Below are 23,409 nucleotides of genomic sequence, written 5' to 3'. Positions count from 1 at the left end.
GGTCGATGCATGGTTTTATTGACCGAAGAAAAATTATCAACCTCGGACTTCGTCCTCGGTCGATAATTTTTCTTCGGTCAATAAAACCATGCATCGACCTCATCAAAAGGCTATAATTGTATAGCATAACACTGTCTATATCAGATAGTATTACACTGTCTATATCAGGTGGCATAACACTGTCTATATCAGGTAGTATAACAGTGTCTATATCAGGTAGTATAACACTGTCTATATAAGGTAGTATAACACTGTCTATATCAGGTAGTATAACACTGTCTGTATCAGGTAGTATAACAATGTCTGTATCAGGTAGTATAACACTGTCTATATCAGGTAGTATAACACTTAATATCAGGTAGTATAACACTGTTAATATCAGGTAGTATATCACTGTCTATATCAGGTAATATAACACTGTCTATATCAGGAAGTATAACACTGTCTATATCAGGTTAGTATTTATAACACTGTCTATATCAGGTAGTATAACAATGTCTATATCAGGTAGTATAGCACTGTCTATATCAGGTAGTATAACACTGTCTGTATCAGGTAGTATAACACTGTCTATATCAGGTAGTATAACACTGTCTATATCATGTAGTATAACACTTAATATCAGGTAGTATAACACTGTCAATATCAGGTAGTATATCACTGTCTATATCAGGTAGTATAACACTGTCTATATCAGGTAGTATAACACTGTCTATATCAGGTAGTATAACACTGTCTGTATCAGGTAGTATGACACTGTCTATATCAGGTAGTATAACACCATCTGTATCAGGTAGTATAACACGGTCTATATCAAGTAGTATAACACTGTCTATATCAGGTAGTATAACACTGTCTGTATCAGGTTGTATAACACTGTCTATATCGGGTAGTTTAACACTGTCTATATCGGGTAGTAAAACACGGTCTATATCAGGTATTATAACACTGTCTATATCAGGTAGTATAACACTGTCTGTATCAGGTAGTATAGCACTGTGTATATCAGGTAGTATAACACTGTCTGTATCAGGTAGTATAACAATTTCTGTATCAGGTAGTATAACACTGTCTATATCAGGTAGTATAACACTTAATATCAGGTAGTATAACACTGTCTATATCAGGTAGTATATCACTGTCTATATCAGGTAGTATAACACTGTCTATATCAGGTAGTATAACACTGTCTATATCAGGGTAGTATAACACTGTCTATATCAGGTAGTATAACACTGTCTATATCAGGTAGTTTAACACTGTCTATATCAGGTAGTATAACACTGTCTGTATCAGGTTGTATAACACTGTCTATATCAGGTAGTACAACACTGTCTATTAAGGTAGTATAACACTGTCTATATCAGGTAGTATAACACTGTCTATATCAGGTAGTATAACACTGTCTATATCAGGTAGTATAACACTGTCTATATCAGGTAGTATAACACTGTCTATATCAGGTAGTATAACACTGTCTATATCAGGTAGTATAACACTGTCTATATCAGGGTAGTATAACACTGTCTATATCAGGTAGTATAACACTGTCTATATCAGGTAGTATAACACTGTCTATATCAGGTAGTATAACACTGTCTATATCAGGTAGTATAACACTGTCTATATCAGGTAGTATAACACTGTCTATATCAGGTAGGCATAACACTGTCTATATCATGTAGTATAACACTGTCTATATCAGGTAGTATAACACAGTGTCTATATCAGGTAGTATAACACTGTCTATATCAGGTAGTATAACACTGTCTATATCAGGTAGTATAACACTGTCTATATCAGGTAGTATAACACTGTCTATATCAGGTAGTATAACACTGTCTATATCAGGTAGTATAACACTGTCTATATCAGGTAGTATAACACTGTCTATATCAGGTAGTATAACACTGTCTATATCAGGTAGTTATAACACTGTCTATATCAGGTAGTATAACACTGTCTATATCAGGTAGTATAACACCGTCTATATTGGGTAGTATAACACTGTCAGTATCAGGTAGTATAACACTGTCTATATCAGGTAGTATAACACTGTCTATATCAGGTAGTATAACACCGTCTATATCAGGTAGTTTAACACTGTCTATATCAGGTAGTTTAACACTGTCTATATCAGGTAGTATAACACTGTCTATATCAGGTAGTATAACATGTACTGTCTATATCAGGTGGCATAACACTGTCTATATCAGGTAGTATAACGCTGTCTTTATCAGGTAGTATAACACCGTCTGTATCAGGTAGTATAACACTGTCTATATCAGGTAGTATAACACTGTCTATATCAGGTAGTATAACACTGTCTATATCAGGTAGTATAACACTGTCTATATCAGGTAGTATAACACCGTCTATATCGGGTAGTATAACACTGTCTATATCGGGAAGAATAACACTGTCTGTATCAGGTAGTATAACACTGTCTATATCAGGTAGTATAACACTGTCTGTATCAGGTAGTATAACACTGTCTATATCAGGTAGTATAACACTGTCTGTATCAGGTAGTATAACACTGTCTGTATAAGGTAGTATAACACTGTCTGTATCAGGTAGTATAACACTGTCTATATCAGGTAGTATAACACTGTCTGTATCAGGTAGTATAACACTGTCTATATCAGGTAGTATAGCACTGTCTGTATCAGGTAGTATAACACTGTCTATATCAGGTAGTTTAACACTGTCTATATCAGGTAGTATAACACTGTCTATATCAGGTAGTATAACACTGTCTATATCAGGTAGTATAACACTGTCGATATCATGTAGTATAACACTGTCTATATCAGGTAGTATAACACTGTCTATATCAGGTAGTATAACACTGTCTATATCAGGTAGTATAACACTGTCTGTATCAGGTAGTATAACACTGTCTATATCAGGTAGTATTATTTTATTATTTTGCGCATATCATTGCGTGAGACCCACGTGCCATCCTTAAACGTTGACGACCGATAAAAGTTGATTAAAAAGTGATGATTGACCGATCCATCTATAAATAGATCGGGAAAAAAAAACCGCGGCAAGAGCATCAGACATGTTAGCTCATTTGAGCGTTTGATTCAGAAGGCATGAAATAAACAGTCAAGCGTCTAGCGCTTGATCTGATTGTAAAACAATCGCCAGACGAGACGAGTAGTCGGAAATGGCTGACAGGTTTGCTTCTCGTCAGTGGATGAAAAGACAGAATCTTTAACAATGCAGATGCTGGCAAACACGAAAAGAGTTACCACGACGGCAGTGCGAGTATTTGAGATACCTTCAGTAAAGTCTTCTGCGGAGTTTGAAATAAGGAATCCCGAGCTTGATGGGCGCCTGGCTAATTTTTCTTGAAATGAGGAACAAAAGGAAGAACTGTACAAAAAATCTACTCTCTTATCATACAGACACGGAATACAAAGACACTTGGAATTGACACGTGAGGTGACTTATTTGATGAACACAAAACCAAGAAAAATAATAAAACAGTTATAGCCTTTAGATTTCGGTCGATGCATGGTTTTATTGACCGAAGAAAAATTATCAACCTCGGACTTCGTCCTCGGTCGATAATTTTTCTTCGGTCAATAAAACCATGCATCGACCTCATCAAAAGGCTATAATTGTATAGTATAACACTGTCTATATCAGGTAGTATAACACTGTCTATATCAGGTGGCATAACACTGTCTATATCAGGTAGTATAACACAGTGTCTATATCAGGTAGTATAACACTGTCTATATAAGGTAGTATAACACTGTCTATATCAGGTAGTATAACACTGTCTATATCAGGTAGTATAACACTGTCTATATCAGGTAGTTTAACACTGTCTATATCAGGTAGTATAACACTGTCTATATCAGGTAGTATAACACTGTCTATATCAGGTAGTATAACACTGTCTATATCAGGTAGTATAACACTGTCTATATCAGGTAGTATAACACTGTCTATATCAGGTAGTATAACACTGTCTATATCAGGTAGTATAACACTGTCTATATCAGGTAGTATAACACTGTCTATATCAGGTAGTATAACACTGTCTATATCAGGTAGTATAACACTGTCTATATCAGGTAGTATAACACTGTCTATATCAGGTAGTATAACACTGTCTATATCAGGTAGTATAACACTGTCTATATCAGGTAGTATAACACTGTCTATATCAGGTAGTATAACACTGTCTATATCAGGTAGTATAACACTGTCTGTATCAGGTAGTATAACACTGTCTATATCAGGTAGTATAACACTGTCTATATCAGGTAGTATAACACTGTCTATATCAGGTAGTATAACACTGTCTATATCAGGTAGTATAACACTGTCTATATCAGGTAGTATAACACTGTCTATATCAGGTAGTATAACACTGTCTATATCAGGTAGTATAACACTGTCTATATCAGGTAGTATAACACTGTCTATATCAGGTAGTATAACACTGTCTATATCAGGTAGTATAACACTGTCTATATCAGGTAGTATAACACTGTCTATATCAGGTAGTATAACACTGTCTATATCATGTAGTATAACACTGTCTATATCAGGTAGTATAACACTGTCTATATCAGGTAGTATAACACTGTCTATATCAGGTAGTATAACACTGTCTATATCAGGTAGTATAACACTGTCTATATCAGGTAGTATAACACTGTCTGTATCAGGTAGTATAACACTGTCTATATCATGTAGTATAACACTGTCTATATCAGGTAGTATAACACTGTCTATATCAGGTAGTATAACACTGTCTATATCAGGTAGTATAACACTGTCTATATCAGGTAGTATAACACTGTCTATATCAGGTAGTATAACACTGTCTATATCAGGTAGTATAACACTGTCTATATCAGGTAGTATAACACTGTCTATATCAGGTAGTATAACACTGTCTATATCAGGTAGTATAACACTGTCTATATCAGGTAGTATAACACTGTCTATATCAGGTAGTATAACACTGTCTATATCAGGTAGTATAACACTGTCTATATCAGGTAGTATAACACTGTCTATATCAGGTAGTATAACACTGTCTGTATCAGGTAGTATAACACTGTCTATATCAGGTAGTATAACACTGTCTATATCAGGTAGTATAACACTGTCTATATCAGGTAGTATAACACTGTCTATATCAGGTAGTATAACACTGTCTATATCAGGTAGTATAACACTGTCTATATCAGGTAGTATAACACTGTCTATATCAGGTAGTATAACACTGTCTATATCAGGTAGTATAACACTGTCTATATCAGGTAGTATAACACTGTCTATATCAGGTAGTATAACACTGTCTATATCAGGTAGTATAACACTGTCTATATCAGGTAGTATAACACTGTCTATATCAGGTAGTATAACACTGTCTATATCAGGTAGTATAACACTGTCTATATCAGGTAGTTTAACACTGTCTATATCAGGTAGTATAACACTGTCTATATCAGGTAGTATAACACTGTCTATATCAGGTAGTATAACACTGTCTATATCAGGTAGTATAACACTGTCTATATCAGGTAGTATAACACTGTCTATATCAGGTAGTATAACACTGTCTGTATCAGGTAGTATAACACTGTCTATATCAGGTAGTATAACACTGTCTATATCAGGTAGTATAACACTGTCTATATCAGGTAGTATAACACTGTCTATATCAGGTAGTATAACACTGTCTATATCAGGTAGTATAACACTGTCTATATCAGGTAGTATAACACTGTCTATATCAGGTAGTATAACACTGTCTATATCAGGTAGTATAACACTGTCTATATCAGGTAGTATAACACTGTCTATATCAGGTAGTATAACACTGTCTGTATCAGGTAGTATAACACTGTCTATATCAGGTAGTATAACACTGTCTATATCAGGTAGTATAACACTGTCTATATCAGGTAGTATAACACCGTCTATATCAGGTAGTATAACACTGTCTATATCAGGTAGTATAACACTGTCTATATCAGGTAGTATAACACTGTCTATATCAGGTAGTATAACACTGTCTATATCAGGTAGTATAGCACTGTCTATATCAGGTAGTATAACACTGTCTATATCAGGTAGTATAACACTGTCTATATCATGTAGTATAACACTGTCTATATCAGGTAGTATAACACTGTCTATATCAGGTAGTATAACACTGTCTATATCAGGTAGTATAACACTGTCTATATCAGGTAGTATAACACTGTCTATATCAGGTAGTATAACACTGTCTATATCATGTAGTATAACACTGTCTATATCAGGTAGTATAACACTGTCTGTATCAGGTAGTATAACACTGTCTATATCAGGTAGTATAACACTGTCTATATCAGGTAGTATAACACTGTCTATATCAGGTAGTATAACACTGTCTATATCAGGTAGTATAACACTGTCTATATCAGGTAGTATAACACTGTCTAGTATCAGGTAGTATAACACTGTCTATATCAGGTAGTATAACACTGTCTATATCAGGTAGTATAACACTGTCTATATCAGGTAGTATAACACTGTCTATATCAGGTAGTATAACACTGTCTATATCAGGTAGTATAACACTGTCTATATCAGGTAGTATAACATACTGTCTATATCAGGTAGTATAACACTGTCTATATCAGGTAGTATAACACTGTCTTATCAGGTAGTATAACACTGTCTGTATCAGGTAGTATAACACTGTCTATATCAGGTAGTATAACACTGTCTATATCAGGTAGTATAACACTGTCTATATCAGGTAGTATAACACTGTCTATATCAGGTAGTATAACACTGTCTATATCAGGTAGTATAACACTGTCTGTATCAGGTAGTATAACACTGTCTATATCAGGTAGTATAACACTGTCTGTATAAGGTAGTATAACACTGTCTATATCAGGGTAGTATAACACTGTCTATATCAGGTAGTATAACACTGTCTATATCAGGTAGTATAACACTGTCTATATCAGGTAGTATAACACTGTCTATATCAGGTAGTATAACACCGTCTATATCAGGTAGTATAACACTGTCTATATCAGGTAGTTTAACACTGTCTATATCAGGTAGTTTAACACTGTCTATATCAGGTAGTATAACACTGTCTATATCAGGTAGTATAACACTGTCTATATCAGGTGGCATAACACTGTCTATATCAGGTAGTATAACACTGTCTTTATCAGGTAGTATAACACTGTCTGTATCAGGTAGTATAACACTGTCTATATCAGGTAGTATAACACTGTCTATATCAGGTAGTATAACACTGTCTATATCAGGTAGTATAACACCGTCTATATCAGGTAGTATAACACTGTCTATATCAGGTAAGTATAACACTGTCTGTATCAGGTAGTATAACACTGTCTATATCAGGTAGTATAACACTGTCTATATCAGGTAGTATAACACTGTCTATATCAGGTAGTATAACACTGTCTATATCAGGTAGTATAACACTGTCTATATCAGGTAGTATAACACTGTCTATATCAGGTAGTATAACACTGTCTATATCAGGTAGTATAACACTGTCTGTATCAGGTAGTATAACACTGTCTATATCAGGTAGTATAACACTGTCTATATCAGGTAGTATAACACTGTCTATATCATGTAGTATAACACTGTCTATATCAGGTAGTATAACACTGTCTGTATCAGGTAGTATAACACTGTCTATATCAGGTAGTATAACACTGTCTATATCAGGTAGTATAACACTGTCTATATCAGGTAGTATAACACTGTCTATATCAGGTAGTATAACACCTGTCTATATCAGGTAGTATAACACTGTCTAGTATCAGGTAGTATAACACTGTCTATATCAGGTAGTATAACACTGTCTATATCAGGTAGTATAACACTGTCTATATCAGGTAGTTAACACTGTCTATATCAGGTAGTTTAACACTGTCTATATCAGGTAGTATAACACTGTCTATATCAGGTAGTATAACATGTACTGTCTATATCAGGTAGTCATAACACTGTCTATATCAGGTAGTATAACAGCTGTCTATATCAGGTAGTATAACACTGTCTGTATCAGGTAGTATAACACTGTCTATATCAGGTAGTATAACACTGTCTATATCAGGTAGTATAACACTGTCTATATCAGGTAGTATAACACCTGTCTATATCAGGTAGTATAACACTGTCTATATCAGGTAAGTATAACACTGTCTGTATCAGGTAGTATAACACTGTCTATATCAGGTAGTATAACACTGTCTGTATCAGGTAGTATAACACTGTCTATATCAGGTAGTATAACACTGTCTGTATCAGGTAGTATAACACTGTCTATATCAGGTAGTATAACACTGTCTGTATCAGGTAGTATAACACTGTCTATATCATGTAGTATAACACTGTCTGTATCAGGTAGTATAACACTGTCTATATCAGGTAGTATAACACTGTCTATATCAGGTAGTATAACACTGTCTATATCAGGTAGTATAACACTGTCTATATCAGGTAGTATAACACTGTCTATATCAGGTAGTATAACACTGTCTATATCAGGTAGTATAACACTGTCTATATCAGGTAGTATAAACACTGTCTATATCAGGTAGTATAACACTGTCTATATCAGGTAGTATAACACTGTCTATATCAGGTAGTATAACACTGTCTATATCAGGTATTATTATTTTAGTTAGTTTTTGCGCCAATATCATTGGACGTTGAGACCCCACGTGACCATCCTTAAAACAGTGATCGACCGATAAAAGTTGATTGAAAAAGTTGATTGACCGATCCATCTATAAATAGATCGGGAAAAAACCGCGGCAGAGCATCAGAGCATGTTAGTCATTTGAGCGTTTGATTCAGAAGGGCACTGAAATAAACAGTCAAGCGTCTAGCGTGATCTTGATTGTAAACAATCGCAGACGAGACGAGTCGAAATGGCTGACAGGTTTGCTTCTCTGTCAGTGGATGAAAAAGACAGAATCTTTAACAATGCAGATGCGGCAAACACGAAAAGAGTTACCACGACGGCAGTGCGAGTATTTAGAGAATACCTTACAAGTAAAAGTCTTTCTGCGGAGTTTGAAACGTATGAAATCTCCGAGCTAGATGAGGCCCTGGCTAACTTTTATCTTGAAATGAGGAACAAAAACGGAGAACTGTACAAAAAATCTACTCTCTTATCATACAGACACGGAATACAAAGACACTTGGAATTGACACGTGAGGTGACTTATTTGATGAACACAAAACCAAGAAAAATAATAAAACAGTTATAGCCTTTAGATTTCGGTCGATGCATGGTTTTATTGACCGAAGAAAAATTATCAACCTCGGACTTCGTCCTCGGTCGATAATTTTTCTTCGGTTAATAAAACCATGCATCGACCTCATCAAAAGGCTATAATTGTATAGCATAACACTGTCTATATCAGGTAGTATAACACTGTCTATATCAGGTGGCATAACACTGTCTATATCAGGTAGTATAACAGTGTCTATATCAGGTAGTATAACACTGTCTATATAAGGTAGTATAACACTGTCTATATCAGGTAGTATAACACTGTCTATATCAGGTAGTATAACACTGTCTATATCAGGTAGTATAACACTGTCTATATCAGGTAGTATAACACTGTCTATATCAGGTAGTATAACACTGCCTATATCGGGTAGTATAACACTGTCAGTATCCGGTAGTATAACACCGTCTATATCAGGTAGTATAACACTGTCTATATCAGGTAGTATAACACCGTCTATATCAGGTAGTTTAACACTGTCTATATCAGGTAGTTTAACACTGTCTATATCAGGTAGTTTAACACTGTCTATATCAGGTAGTATAACACTGTCTATATCATGTAGTATAACACTGTCTATATCAGGTAGTATAACACTGTCTATATCAAGTAGTATAACACTGTCTGTATCAGGTAGTATAACACTGTCTATATCAGGTATTATTATTTTAGTTAGTTTTTGCGCCAATATCATTGGACGTTGAGACCCCACGTGACCATCCTTAAAACAGTGATCGACCGATAAAAGTTGATTGAAAAAGTTGATTGACCTATCCATCTATAAATAGATCGGGAAAAAACCGCGGCAGAGCATCAGAGCATGTTAGTCATTTGAGCGTTTGATTCAGAAGGGCACTGAAATAAACAGTCAAGCGTCTAGCGTGATCTTGATTGTAAACAATCGCAGACGAGACGAGTCGAAATGGCTGACAGGTTTGCTTCTCTGTCAGTGGATGAAAAAGACAGAATCTTTAACAATGCAGATGCGGCAAACACGAAAAGAGTTACCACGACGGCAGTGCGAGTATTTAGAGAATACCTTACAAGTAAAAGTCTTTCTGCGGAGTTTGAAACGTATGAAATCTCCGAGCTAGATGAGGCCCTGGCTAACTTTTATCTTGAAATGAGGAACAAAAACGGAGAACTGTACAAAAAATCTACTCTCTTATCATACAGACACGGAATACAAAGACACTTGGAATTGACACGTGAGGTGACTTATTTGATGAACACAAAACCAAGAAAAATAATAAAACAGTTATAGCCTTTAGATTTCGGTCGATGCATGGTTTTATTGACCGAAGAAAAATTATCAACCTCGGACTTCGTCCTCGGTCGATAATTTTTCTTCGGTCAATAAAACCATGCATCGACCTCATCAAAAGGCTATAATTGTATAGCATAACACTGTCTATATCAGGTAGTATAACACTGTCTATATCAGGTAGGCATAACACTGTCTATATCAGGTAGTATAACACAGTGTCTATATCAGGTAGTATAACACTGTCTATATCAGGTAGTATAACACTGTCTATATCAGGTAGTATAACACTGTCTATATCAGGTAGTATAACACTGTCTATATCAGGTAGTTTAACACTGTCTATATCAGGTAGTATAACACTGTCTATATCAGGTAGTATAACACTGTCTATATCAGGTAGTATAACACTGTCTATATCAGGTAGTATAACACTGTCTATATCAGGTAGTATAACACTGTCTATATCAGGTAGTATAACACTGTCTATATCAGGTAGTATAACACTGTCTATATCAGGTAGTATAACACTGTCTATATCAGGTAGTATAACACTGTCTATATCAGGTAGTATAACACTGTCTATATCAGGTAGTATAACACTGTCTATATCAGGTAGTATAACACTGTCTATATCAGGTAGTATAACACTGTCTATATCAGGTAGTATAACACTGTCTATATCAGGTAGTATAACACTGTCTGTATCAGGTAGTATAACACTGTCTATATCAGGTAGTATAACACTGTCTGTATCAGGTAGTATAACACTGTCTTTATCTGGTAGTATAACACTGTCTATATCAGGTAGTATAACACTGTCTATGTCAGGTAGTATAACACTGTCTATATCAGGTAGTATAACGCAGTCTATATCAGGTAGTATAACAATGTCTATATCAGGTAGTATAACCCTGTCTATATCAGGTAGTATAACACTGTCTGTATCTGATAGTATAACACAGACACACAATCTGACACAGGTCTCACTGTCTTCTGTATATCTATACAGATGTCTTATACACAATCCAATACAGGTCTCACTCTCTTGTGTACATATATATAGATGTCTTATACACAAACCAACACGGGTCTCACTGTCTTGTGTATATCTATATAGATGTCTTATACACAAACCAACACGGGTCTCACTGTCTTGTGTATATCTATATAGATGTCTTATACACAATTTGAAACATGTCTCACTGTCCTGTTTATATATATGTATATAGATGTCTTATACACAATCTGACATAGGTCTTACTATACCTTATGTATACCTATATAGATGTCTTATACACAAACCAACACAGGTCTCACTGTCTTGTGTATATCTATATAGATGTCTTATATACAATCTGACACAGTTTTCACTGTCTATATAAACAAGTCAGGGAGATATTTGTCAGAATGTGTAAAATACATTGATATAGATATACACACCTTTATAGTTATCTTATACACAATCTGACACATGTCTCACTGTCACCTGTATGGTAAAATCATGCTGATAGCGTTATAACAGTAATGAGTTGATACTGCCTTCCTTTTAATGGTCATCTGACTTTTAATACTGATATTATTTTTGACAAGAAAACTACATTGTAAGTGTGACTATAGTAATATATGTATCAGCTCTTACATAACATCAACACAACATAAGCAGATGATTTGATCCCATATTCAATGAGTTTTATATTTAATGTATGCTGTCATAATTTTAGGTAAGTTAGAGCTCAGTCCTACAGGTAGGATGTTTGAACTTACCTTTTCCAAATTCTCCTGTCTTCGCTCGTTTTTTGGCCCGAGTAACTCTTTCAAATGTATCAGAAACATCTTTTTTTGACTTTCGTCTCTTTAAATCAATGTCTTGTGGTATTTGAAATGACATCTGCTGGCTACCTTGGTCGACAGAAGCATGCATGGCTGTAAACAAACCATATAGTATCTTTGTATCCAATATTCAGCATTCTAACTCTAGAAATGACAGTTAAACTGACATAATTAAAGTACAATGCACAATGCCTGTAGATCCTGCATATATACTTCATCAAGTTATCTGATAGTGTTCAAAATATATGTTCTGGACAAGATGGTGTTGGAAATTTTGTACACAGTTGACCTTTGACCCTGAAATCTCAGTGACCTCATTAAAGTAGAATAAACAATGCCGATGGATATATGCTTCAAGTTCATACTTAAACTGTTTAATTTACAAAGATTTGTATTGAAAAGATTGAGTGAGAATAACGATAACAGCAATGAAGAAGGAAGCCAGCATAAAAGAAGGGGTTTGACCTCACTGTAGCATTTGGTATAAAATCACGAGTGAGTTACATAGATTTGTAATGTTGTCTTATATTACTTCATGGTGTCATTTCAAATGTATGATGTAGACTGGCAAAAAACCCTTTGTTTCAAACCCCATCTACAACAGCTAGACTGGCCTGTTGGCCTTAATGACCATCGGACTCTAAATACCCTTGTACTATTGTAGCATGCATACTCAGTAGCAAGTAGTGTGGTACTGTTGGCCACGGCAGCCATCTGGGATTTCTAACCAACCCACAAAATAACAACACTTAGTCAGGACCATCTCAGGATCATTTCAGGCAAGCAAGATTGAGCTCATTCCTACCAATTTCCAACTCAATGACATCGGTGAAACAAGAAAAGAAGTTTAAATGGTGTTTTCTAAGATAACGGCCATCTTTGATTTTGACCCACTCCGAAAATAACAACCTTTGAAACCATCTCAGGATTATTTCAGGCAAATTTGAGCTGTATCCCAACGGTATAGGTGGAGGCTGAGGTGAAGTTTAAAATGAGTTTTTCAAGATGGCTGCCATGATGGATTTGGACTAACCCGACAAATAAAAGTACTTGGTCTTGGCCATCTCAATTATTTCAGATAAAATAGAGCTGGATCACACTTGTGGAACTTGAGAAGAAGTTTTAAAATATGTACAAAATGGCTACCATGGCTACCATGCAAAAGTTGTTACCAGGTTTGAAATGTAACAAAATTTTGTTGACTCCCCTTCCTTAACATTCAAACCAGTTTTAAACTCAATGGTAACAGCGGAACTGGAGAAGACGTTTAAAATGAGTTTTTTTCAAGATGGTTGCCATAAGCCATCTTGGATTTCGTACTGACCGAAAATGTTTAAATCCCATTTGGATCCCATCTATAATACCATCAGAAGTATTTTCTCTTGGAGAGTTTTGACTAATAGCACAAAAAGCCCCAAAATAGTTTGATAATCATTAATGCTGCTTATAATATCCATCCTCAAAACTACCTATGATATAATTTTAGGGCATGAACCTTCACATTTCACCTGTCTTAAGTTATATATTAGAGGTCTACAGGAAAATAGCAAATACAAACTAGAACTGTAAGTCAACTAATACCCCACTACCTCTCATTTGCCACCATGGCATAGCACTGTTGTATTTGCTACCCTCCAAAAAACGTGTACATGTACATGTAATATTCAGCCTAATGAGAAAATATCTCAATATTTCCATGGCAACGGTTCTGGAAATACCGGATGTCTTAGAAAGTAGACAATAATAAGTTCCAAAACTTAAGCAAGTTTGAACATACTTTATCTAAGGACTGATGAGACGTTAGCCAGAACACAAAATCTGTGTATACTGGCTAGGTTACCATGGCAACCAAAATTATATATATATATATATTTAAACAAGAGGTCAGAGGGCCTGTATCTCGATGGTTCCAAAAATATAACGAAAGAGGCCACTGGGCCTTAACGGTCACCTGCGAGTTTTGATATATTTTAGCATATTTGACCCCTGTAACCTTGGATTAAGGTCAAGGTCAATCATTTGAACAGTCTTTATAACCCTTTACCAAACAATGCTTAAAACTCCATATCAGGTCTGTTGGCCTTTTGGTTATCAAGATGGTTTGGTTTGTTTGGTTTGTTTTGTTTAACGTCCTATTAACAGCCAGGGTCATTTAAGGACGTGCCAGGTTTTGGGGGTGGAGGAAAGCCGGAGTACCCGGAGAAAAACCATCGGCCTACGGTCAGTACCTGGCAACTGCCCCACGTAGGTTTCGAACTCGCAACCCAGAGGTGGAGGGCTAGTGATAAAGTGTCGGTTATCAAGAACTTGTGTAAAAGATTTTTTGCATATTTAACCCTGTGACCTTGAATGACGGTTAAGGTCATTCATATGAACAAACTTGGTAGCCCTTTACCACAGCATACTATGGACCTAATATCAAATATCTTGGCCTCTTCTTTATTGAGAAGTCATTTAAAGATTTTAACCTTTTTGACCCCTGTAACATTTGAATTTTGAATCCCAACCCCCTAGGGATGCTACCAGTGAAATATTGGTGATATCTATTGATTACTGTACTTCCTGAAATTTGTTTATAGCAATATTAAAGGCAAATTGATCCTATTTTACCTGTCCCTAAGGCCCCTGGGGTTATCCTCATCATTTGTATGAATTAAAATCCCAGCTACCTAGGGATTTTACCACTGAAATATAAATGTCAAACATTGCTCAGTCCAATAGAAGTTGTTAATATCAATATTGCCAAATGGACCTCTTTTGACCCTGCCCCTAAGCCCCCCTCCCCTCACGGGGGCAGCACCCTATTTGTACAGTTTTGAATCCCTACCTCATAGGGGTGTAACCAGTCAAATATGAGTGATATCCATTCTTCATTCATTTCAGAGAAGTCGTTTAAACAAATTACCCCTTTGGCCCGCCCTCGGGCCCCCGTGGGGTCAGCCCCACTATTTGTACAAATAAGAATTCAAAATCTATAACAATGCTACCAGACATCTATGAACGATATCCATTGCTTAGTTTCAGAGAAGAAGTCGTTTATATCAATTCAGCCAAATCGACCTCCTTTGGCCCCTGATTTCAGGCCCCCGCAGGGTAAGCCCCACCATTTGAACAATTTTAAATCCCCAAACCTTAACGATGCTACCAGTCAAGTTTTGTTTAATTCCAATAAGGGTTATGAAGTAGAAGTCAATTGTTGACGGATGGACAGCAGACGCTGGGCGCCACGGTGAGCTAATAAATAAAACGAGGCCCATAGGCCTTAACAGTCACCTGAGATTTGAAATATATTTCAGTTAATTTAATTGACCCATTTTGGCCCAACCCATCAATTTAAAGGGTCAGTCGGGGCCAACATGTGGAAACCATTAAGCTTTCCTCCAATACTAATAATGTTAACCAAGCTAGAATGAATCCCAATAGAAATCCAAGAAATAATTTTCAAAAATGTGATTTCCCTACATAAACTATATTAAAATTTACTCCCTCCCCAGGGGCAAACATGAGACCCCAGGGTCATAAAATTCACAATTTTGCTAAAGCACCTTAAGACCCTTTCATCTATGAAGAGTGTTTGATTATAATATCCGATAGTAGAGAAAAAGATTTTTGAAATTTCAGTCAATTTGACCCATTTTAGCCCCACCAATCAGCATATGCAAGTCCTAAAACATGGAGATCTCCAGTTTGTCAACATTTGACCTTGAGAGGTATGCAGTCCTTTTCAGAAAATAGCAACACTAATTTTTTTATTGATGTGCATCTGCAGACAAAGAACCATTGACAACGAAGAAGTACGATCTGAACAGCCGACTATCTAATGATGATGACCTTATCTTTTTATATTCATCGTCCAATTTTATATCACCTAAGCGTCGGGTGTGTATGGTTGACCGAGCAAATTACGAATGTGTATGTCCAATTTCATATCACCTCAGTGAATGTGTATGGAAGAAAACAATAACAAGAGGCCCAGGGGCCTTAACGGTCATCTGACTCTAAATTAAAACCCTTATATTATTGTAGTATGCATTCTCTGTAGCAAGTATATAGTGGCACTGTTGGCCATGGTGGCCATCTTGGATTTCTGACCGACCCAATAAATAATAACACTTGGTCTGGACCATCTAAGGATAATTTCTGGTAAGTTAGAGCTGAATCCCACGGTGTGGAATTTGAGAAGAAGTTTGAAATAGGTGTTGTTCAGGAAAACCATGATTGCGCAATCATGTTACAAAATGGCCGCCATTGCTGCCATGCCAAAGTTTTTACGAGGCCAAAAAAATAACAACACTTTGACAAAGTGTTGTTATTTTTTTGGCCTCGTAAAAACTTTGAATTGTTTGCCCTCCTTCCTTAACATCCTCAACAATTTCGAGCTCAATGGCACCAGTGGAACTGAAGAAGTTTAAAATGTGTTTTTCAAGATGGCGGATATGGCGGCCATCTTGGATTTCGGACCAACCCGAAAAATAACAACACTTGGTCGGGATCATATCAGGATCATTTCAGGCAAGTTTCAGCTCAATGGCACCAGTGGAACTTGTGAAGAAGTTTAAAATGTGTTTTTCAAGATGGCGGCTATGGCAGCCATCATTGATTTCGGACCGACCCGAAAAATAACAACACTTGGTCGGGATCATGTCAGGATCATTTCAGGCAAGTTTCAGCTCAATAGCACTGGTGGAACTTGAGAAGAAGTTTAAAATGTGTTTTTCAAGATGGCGGCTATGGCGGCCATCTTGGATTTCGGACTGACCTAAAAAATAACAACACTTGGTCGGGATCATCTCAGGATTATTTCTGGCAAGTATCAGCCCAACAGCACTGGTGGAACTTGAGAAGAAGTTTAAAGTGTGTTTCCAAAATGGCGGCTTTGGCGGCCATCTTGGATTTCGGACAGACCCGAAAAATAAAAACACTTGGTCATGATCATATCAGGATCATTTCAGGCAAGTTTCAGCTCAATGGCACCAGCGGAACTTGTGAAGAAGTTTAAAATGTGTTTTTCAAGATGGCGGCTATGGCAGCCATCATTGATTTCGGACCGACCCGAAAAATAACAACATTTGGTCCGGATCATGTCAGGATTATTTCAGGCAAGTTTCAGCTCAATAGCACTAGTGGAACTTGAGAAGAAGTTTAAAATGTGTTTTTCAAGATGGCGGCTATGGCGGCCATCTTGGATTTCGGACTGACCTAAAAAATAACAACACTTGGTCGGGATCATCTCAGGATTATTTCTGGCAAGTATCAGCCCAACAGCACTGGTGGAACTTGAGAAGAAGTTTAAAATGTGTTTCCAAAATGGCGGCTTTGGCGGCCATCGTGGATTTCGGACAGACCCGAAAAATAAAAACACTTGGTCATGATCATATCAGGATAATTTCAGGCAAGTTTCAGCTCAATGGCATCAGTGGAACTTGAGAATAAGTTTAAAATGTGTTTTTTTAAGATGGCGGATATGGCGGCCATCTTGGATTTCGGACCAACCCGAAAAATAACAACACTTGGTCGGGATCATATCAGGATCATTTCAGGCAAGTTTCAGCTCAATGGCACCAGTGGAACTTGTGAAGAAGTTTAAAATGTGTTTTTCAAGATGGCGGCTATGGCGGCCATCTTTGATTTCGGACCGACCCGAAAAATAACAGCACTTGGTCGGGATCATATCAGGATCATTTCAGGCAAGTTTCAGCTCAATGGCACTGGTGGAACTTGTGAAGAAGTTTAAAATGTGTTTTTCAAGATGGCGGCTATGGCGGCCATCTTGGATTTCGGACCGACCCCAAAAATAACAACACTTGGTCGGGATCATATCAGGATCATTTCAGGCAAGTTTCAGCTCAATGGCACCAGTGGAACTTGTGAAGAAGTTTAAAATGTGTTTTTCAAGATGGCGGCTATGGCGGCCATCTTTGATTTCAGACCGACCCGAAAAATAACAGCACTTGGTCAGGATCATATCAGGATCATTTCAGGCAAGTTTCAGCTCAATGGCACTGGTGGAACTTGGGAAGAAGTTTAAAATGTGTTTTTCAAGATGGCGGCTATGGCGGCCATCTTGGATTTCGGACCGACCTGAAAAATAACAACATTTGGTTGGGATCATCTCAGGATTATTTCTGGCAAGTTTCAGCCCAACAGCACTGGTGGAACTTGAGAAGAAGTTTAAAATGTGTTTTCAAAATGGCGGGTATGGCGGCCATCTTGGATTTCGGACCGACCCAAAAAATAACAACACTTGGTCGGGATCATATCAGGATCATTTCAGGCAAGTTTCAGCTCAATGGCACCAGTGGAACTTGAGAAGAAGTTTAAAATTTGTTTTTCAAGATGGCGGCTATGTCGGCCATCTTGGATTTCGGACCGACCCGAAAAATAACAACACTTGGTCGGAAACATATCAGGATCATTTCAGGCAAGTTTCAGCTCAATGGCACTGGTGGAACTTGGGAAGAAGTTTAAAAATGTGTTTTTCAAGATGGCGGCTATGGCGGCCATCTTGGATTTCGGACCGACCTGAAAAATAACAACATTTGGTTGGGATCATCTCAGGATTATTTCTGGCAAGTTTCAGCCCAACAGCACTGGTGGAACTTGAGAAGTTTAAAATGTGTTTTCAAAATGGCGGGTATGGCGGCCATCTTGGATTTCGGACCGACCCAAAAAATAACAACACTTGGTCGGGATCATATCAGGATCATTTCAGGCAAGTTTCAGCTCAATGGCACCAGTGGAACTGGAGAAGAAGTTTAAAATTTGTTTTTCAAGATGGCGGCTATGGCGGCCATCTTGGATTTCGGACTGACCCGAAAAGTAACAACACTTGGTCGTAAACATGTCAGGATCATTTCAGGCAAGTTTCAGCTAAATGGCACCAGTGGAACTTGAGAATAAGTTTAAAATGTGTTTTTCAAGATGGCGGCTATGGCGGCCATCTTGGATTTCGGACCGACCCGAAAAATAACAACACTTGGTAAGGATCATATCAGGATCATTTCAGGCAAGTTTCAACTCAATGGCACCAGTGGAACTTGAGAAGAAGTTTAAAATGTGTTTTTCAAGATGGCGGCTATGGCGGCCATCTTGGATTTCGGACCGACCCGAAAAATAACAACACTTGGTCGGGATCATCTCAGGATCATTTCTGGCAAGTATCAGCCCAACAGCACTGGTGGAACTTGAGAAGAAGTTTAAAATGTGTTTTCAAAATGGCGGCTATGGTGGCCATCTTGGATTTCGGACTGACCCGAAAAATAACAACACTTGGTCAGGACCATCACAGGATCATTTCAGGCAAGTTTCAGCTCAATCCCACTGGTGGAACTTGAGAAGAAGATTGAAATGTGAAAAGTTTACGCACGGCGGACGGCGCACGGCGCACGGCGCACGGCGCACGGCGCACGACGACGGACGAAGCATGATGACTATAGGTCATCCTGACCCTTTGGGTCAGATGACCTAAAAATTAATACCTTGTGTTGGCTGGTTCAGTTCATGCTCTGTCAAGGACGAATGTCTGTAATAGAAAAATAAGAAACACAATATCAAATACTGTAAATAAAACCATTGATAATGGAACGAAACATATGCTGTTTTTGAGTGATTATGAAAATACTGTGTTGTTATTAAAAACCTTAACAAAAATTCTGTTTGTTTTCAGGATATGTCGTGTTTTATGATTTTATCATTTGAGATATAACCACCATTGAAAACTCCCACAATAAATACACACCTTGATAGATTTTAATCACTATCCTTGATATTTCAGTTTGTAACCTTATCAACTGACCTTGTTATGTTGGTGTTTGCTCTGCTCACTCCTGGTTCGACAGCAACTGTTGGGAAAATAATTTATAAACAGCCAGTTAACAGGTAGGTCAGTTCTACATGTATTACCAGAATTCCTAATAAGAGGCCCATGGGCCTTAATAGTCACATAAGTTTTGAAATATTTCTGTCAATTTGATCCTGTTTGCCCAGCTATTATAAATCTATAAGCTAGAATTGCCAGCATTATTTAAACAAGAAATCCAACAAATGATAGTCAAAAATATAATTTTCCTATATGAACTATAGTAAAGCTTACCCCCTCTCAAGGGGCAAACGTGCGATTCCAGGGTAATGAAAAACACAATTTTGGTAAAACACCTTAAGACCCTTCTATATTAGAGAATACATGTATCTGATTCTACCTTATGAGGGTCTTGAGAAGATGTTTGAAATTTCAGTTAATTTGACCCTTTTTGGCCCCGCCCATCCCCCAAGGGTTTCAGTCAGGGCCAACATGTGTATACCATCAAAATTGTGGTAAAGTACCTTAAGACCCTTCCATCTATGACTTGATTCTACCTTATTTGGGTCTTGGGAAGAAGATTTTTTAAATTTCACTCAGATGTAATATACAAATGTATACTTACACACTTTAAGTTGTACAACATCTCCATCCACTGATTTTCCATTGGCTTCTGCCGTGCATTGGTAGTAACCTTCATCCACTGGTTTGTTTGGGTTTCTTATCACAAGTGTAGGCGCTTCTACACTATAAAAGTATTTATGATTGTCCATAACAACTCTTGTCTTTGGTGGTGTTATTTTGTCTCTTTTCCATTCAATACTGGTTGGTACAGGATGCACGTTACAGTCTATGAGTGCTGCTACAGATCCTTCATGTGCCTCATATATTAGCTGATGCGTCGAAATAACCATTTCGTTTGCTAAAAATAAAATCAAACATTTGTAAAATACCAATATAACTGCTGCAATTTTGACTAGAAACTATACATGCTTGAGTATAAACTTAACAACTAAATGCAGAACCAAAACAGGTTATGAACAAAACAAAGACCCAATGGGCCTGAATCGCTCACCTGCTATCAAGTGATCCTTTTTATACATTAACGTTATTAAGAAAAAGTGTATCACACACCAGATATAAGATATCAGGGCCACGCTGTTATTTGTAAAGGTGTCTTTTTTAAATATTCTGACCAGTTCAAGTCTTCCAAACTTAAATCATGGACAAAGTCATTCATTTGAACAAACTTCCTAGTCCTTCATCAGTGAGAGCATGCTACATGCCAAATATCAGGGGCCGGTTGTTCGAATGTTCATTAAAAGATAATGATGAATTTAACCTTCATTTAACCTTTATTAAATGTCATGACGTCATTTGCAATGTTATGACGTTGCACAAACGTTCATTAATGCTAATCAATGATTAGTGGCTCATTAAAGTTTAATTAAATCACCGATATTTAAAGATGGTTGGGGGCTTCATTAAACCATCATTACTGGAAATGGCGATGAATATTATGTTTTATGTACTTAGAAGACGGCACAGTCAGCTATCCCATCGAGATTTTTGTCTGATGATTATACCGAAAACGAAGTCTGAGCGAGATACCGGTTTTGTCCAGAAGACATCGTTTTTAACCGTAGATTTAGTAAGAGAATAAATGGAGAGACTTATGAATAGGAGTAAAATATAGGTAACACCCCTTAAGTGGTAACTCTGTTTTACTATAGTCAGTACGGGAATAAACATGTGTTTCCTTTCATTACTTCTATGTAATGAAAAATAGATATAATGTGACATTGGTGCATATCGATGAAGGAAATACGAAAATGAATTAGTATCGGTACTTCAGTATGGTAAATAGGTATAACGGAATGCTGTTTCCAGTGTTATTCGGTTTGAGTCATGATAGGACAGGGATGGTCATCAAAACATCATGGGTATGGTTTCAACAGTTATGTCCCGCATATTTCAAAGTGTAAAACTGCCTCTCTTCATATGTCACAATTCACATACATTTCTAAAAATCATAATAATTATGTGAATTTATATCTTTTGAATCTTCGGAGACCAATGTTTCAAAAAACATTCAATTGATGACTTTCACACTCTCTGTTTGTTCTTAAACCTTTGTAATTCTTATGGACAGGGCTTTAATAATGTTGTTATGACTTGTGCCAAGTCCTTTTTGCTTTGACTTACGGCCATAAGAATATGTTTAAATCAATACAAAACAGAAAGGTACATTACAAAGTGTAGCAACATAATAGCGAATGCATCACGTTAGAACCTGAGCTCTTTCGAATATCTTCCCATGCAGTGTTCACATTTAGCAGGATAATTAAGATTATACCATTTGGAAACTACAACCACTAGCTAGCATCCGTGTATTTTTTTTTTCTGGAACACGGATTTGTATTCAGTCTCCGACTCAGAACGAGCCAACTTTTGTCAATCGGAAGGGAATATGTGACAATGAATGTATAAAGACCAAATATAACCTCTCGTAACATTGAACGAAATCATGTTTTTAAAATTTTCTCGTCAATGAGGCAAGCTTAAAATATTATTTTGTAAAAATGGAAATCATTAAGATATTAAATTATATCTGAACAGAATAATCATATTCTAGGGTGGTCGGGTGGCAAAGTGGATATCGCACTCTTTTGATTCCCCGATCGGACGTGAAAAGGGTAAATAAGGCTACCTGCCCTTCCTGACTATGTACTTTCCTACGTATACTCCCGTCTCCTCCCACATAAGACACCTCCGTGATTCCATCCGGGCCAACAAGAGCGCTTAATGTATATGTTATATAACCTGTTTCATTATGTTTCTAAAACAACTAAAGCTTAAATAACCTAATTTCCTATGTCCATTAAAGGTTGTATCATTAAAACATTACACGAACATAACTTATTTATTATTGTCATTGGTTTACAGGAAAATTCACAAACATACGGTCGTTAAATAACTGAGTATTTTTTTTCCTCTTGCCATCTTTGTAGCTTACAAGTTTCCAGGATGCTTACGCATATTGTATTGTGGGAAGAGGGAATTCCCACAGTTAATGATGGTTTAATTGTGGATCCGTCATTTAGTCTTCATTAAACCTTAATTTGTTAATGATCCCTTAAATGACCTTTCCAACAACATATTTTTTTAATGATTCATTAACTAATCTA

The 23,409-nt window shown here is 36.8% G+C and overlaps 1 protein-coding gene across 1 annotated transcript in view; it reads right to left on the bottom strand.

The window, feature by feature from the left end:
- LOC117317531 overlaps positions 1–21,139 on the bottom strand; it is a 39,510-nt gene extending 18,371 nt beyond the window's left edge. The window contains exons 1-2 of the mRNA XM_033872346.1: positions 20,847–21,139; positions 12,358–12,516 (exon numbers count right to left, since the gene is read on the bottom strand). Of these exons, the coding sequence (XP_033728237.1) occupies positions 12,358–12,516; positions 20,847–21,135 (448 nt within the window). The 5' untranslated portion in view covers positions 21,136–21,139. The remainder of the gene's footprint in view (positions 1–12,357; positions 12,517–20,846) is intronic.
- Positions 21,140–23,409: the final 2,270 nt, after the last annotated feature.

The sequence above is a fragment of the Pecten maximus genome, chromosome 19 (assembly GCF_902652985.1).
Source record: "Pecten maximus chromosome 19, xPecMax1.1, whole genome shotgun sequence".
In the NCBI taxonomy this organism is placed as follows: Eukaryota; Metazoa; Mollusca; class Bivalvia; order Pectinida; family Pectinidae; genus Pecten; species Pecten maximus.
Note: the sequence above shows the minus strand (reverse complement) of the source record. Positions and strands in the feature narration are given on the sequence as shown.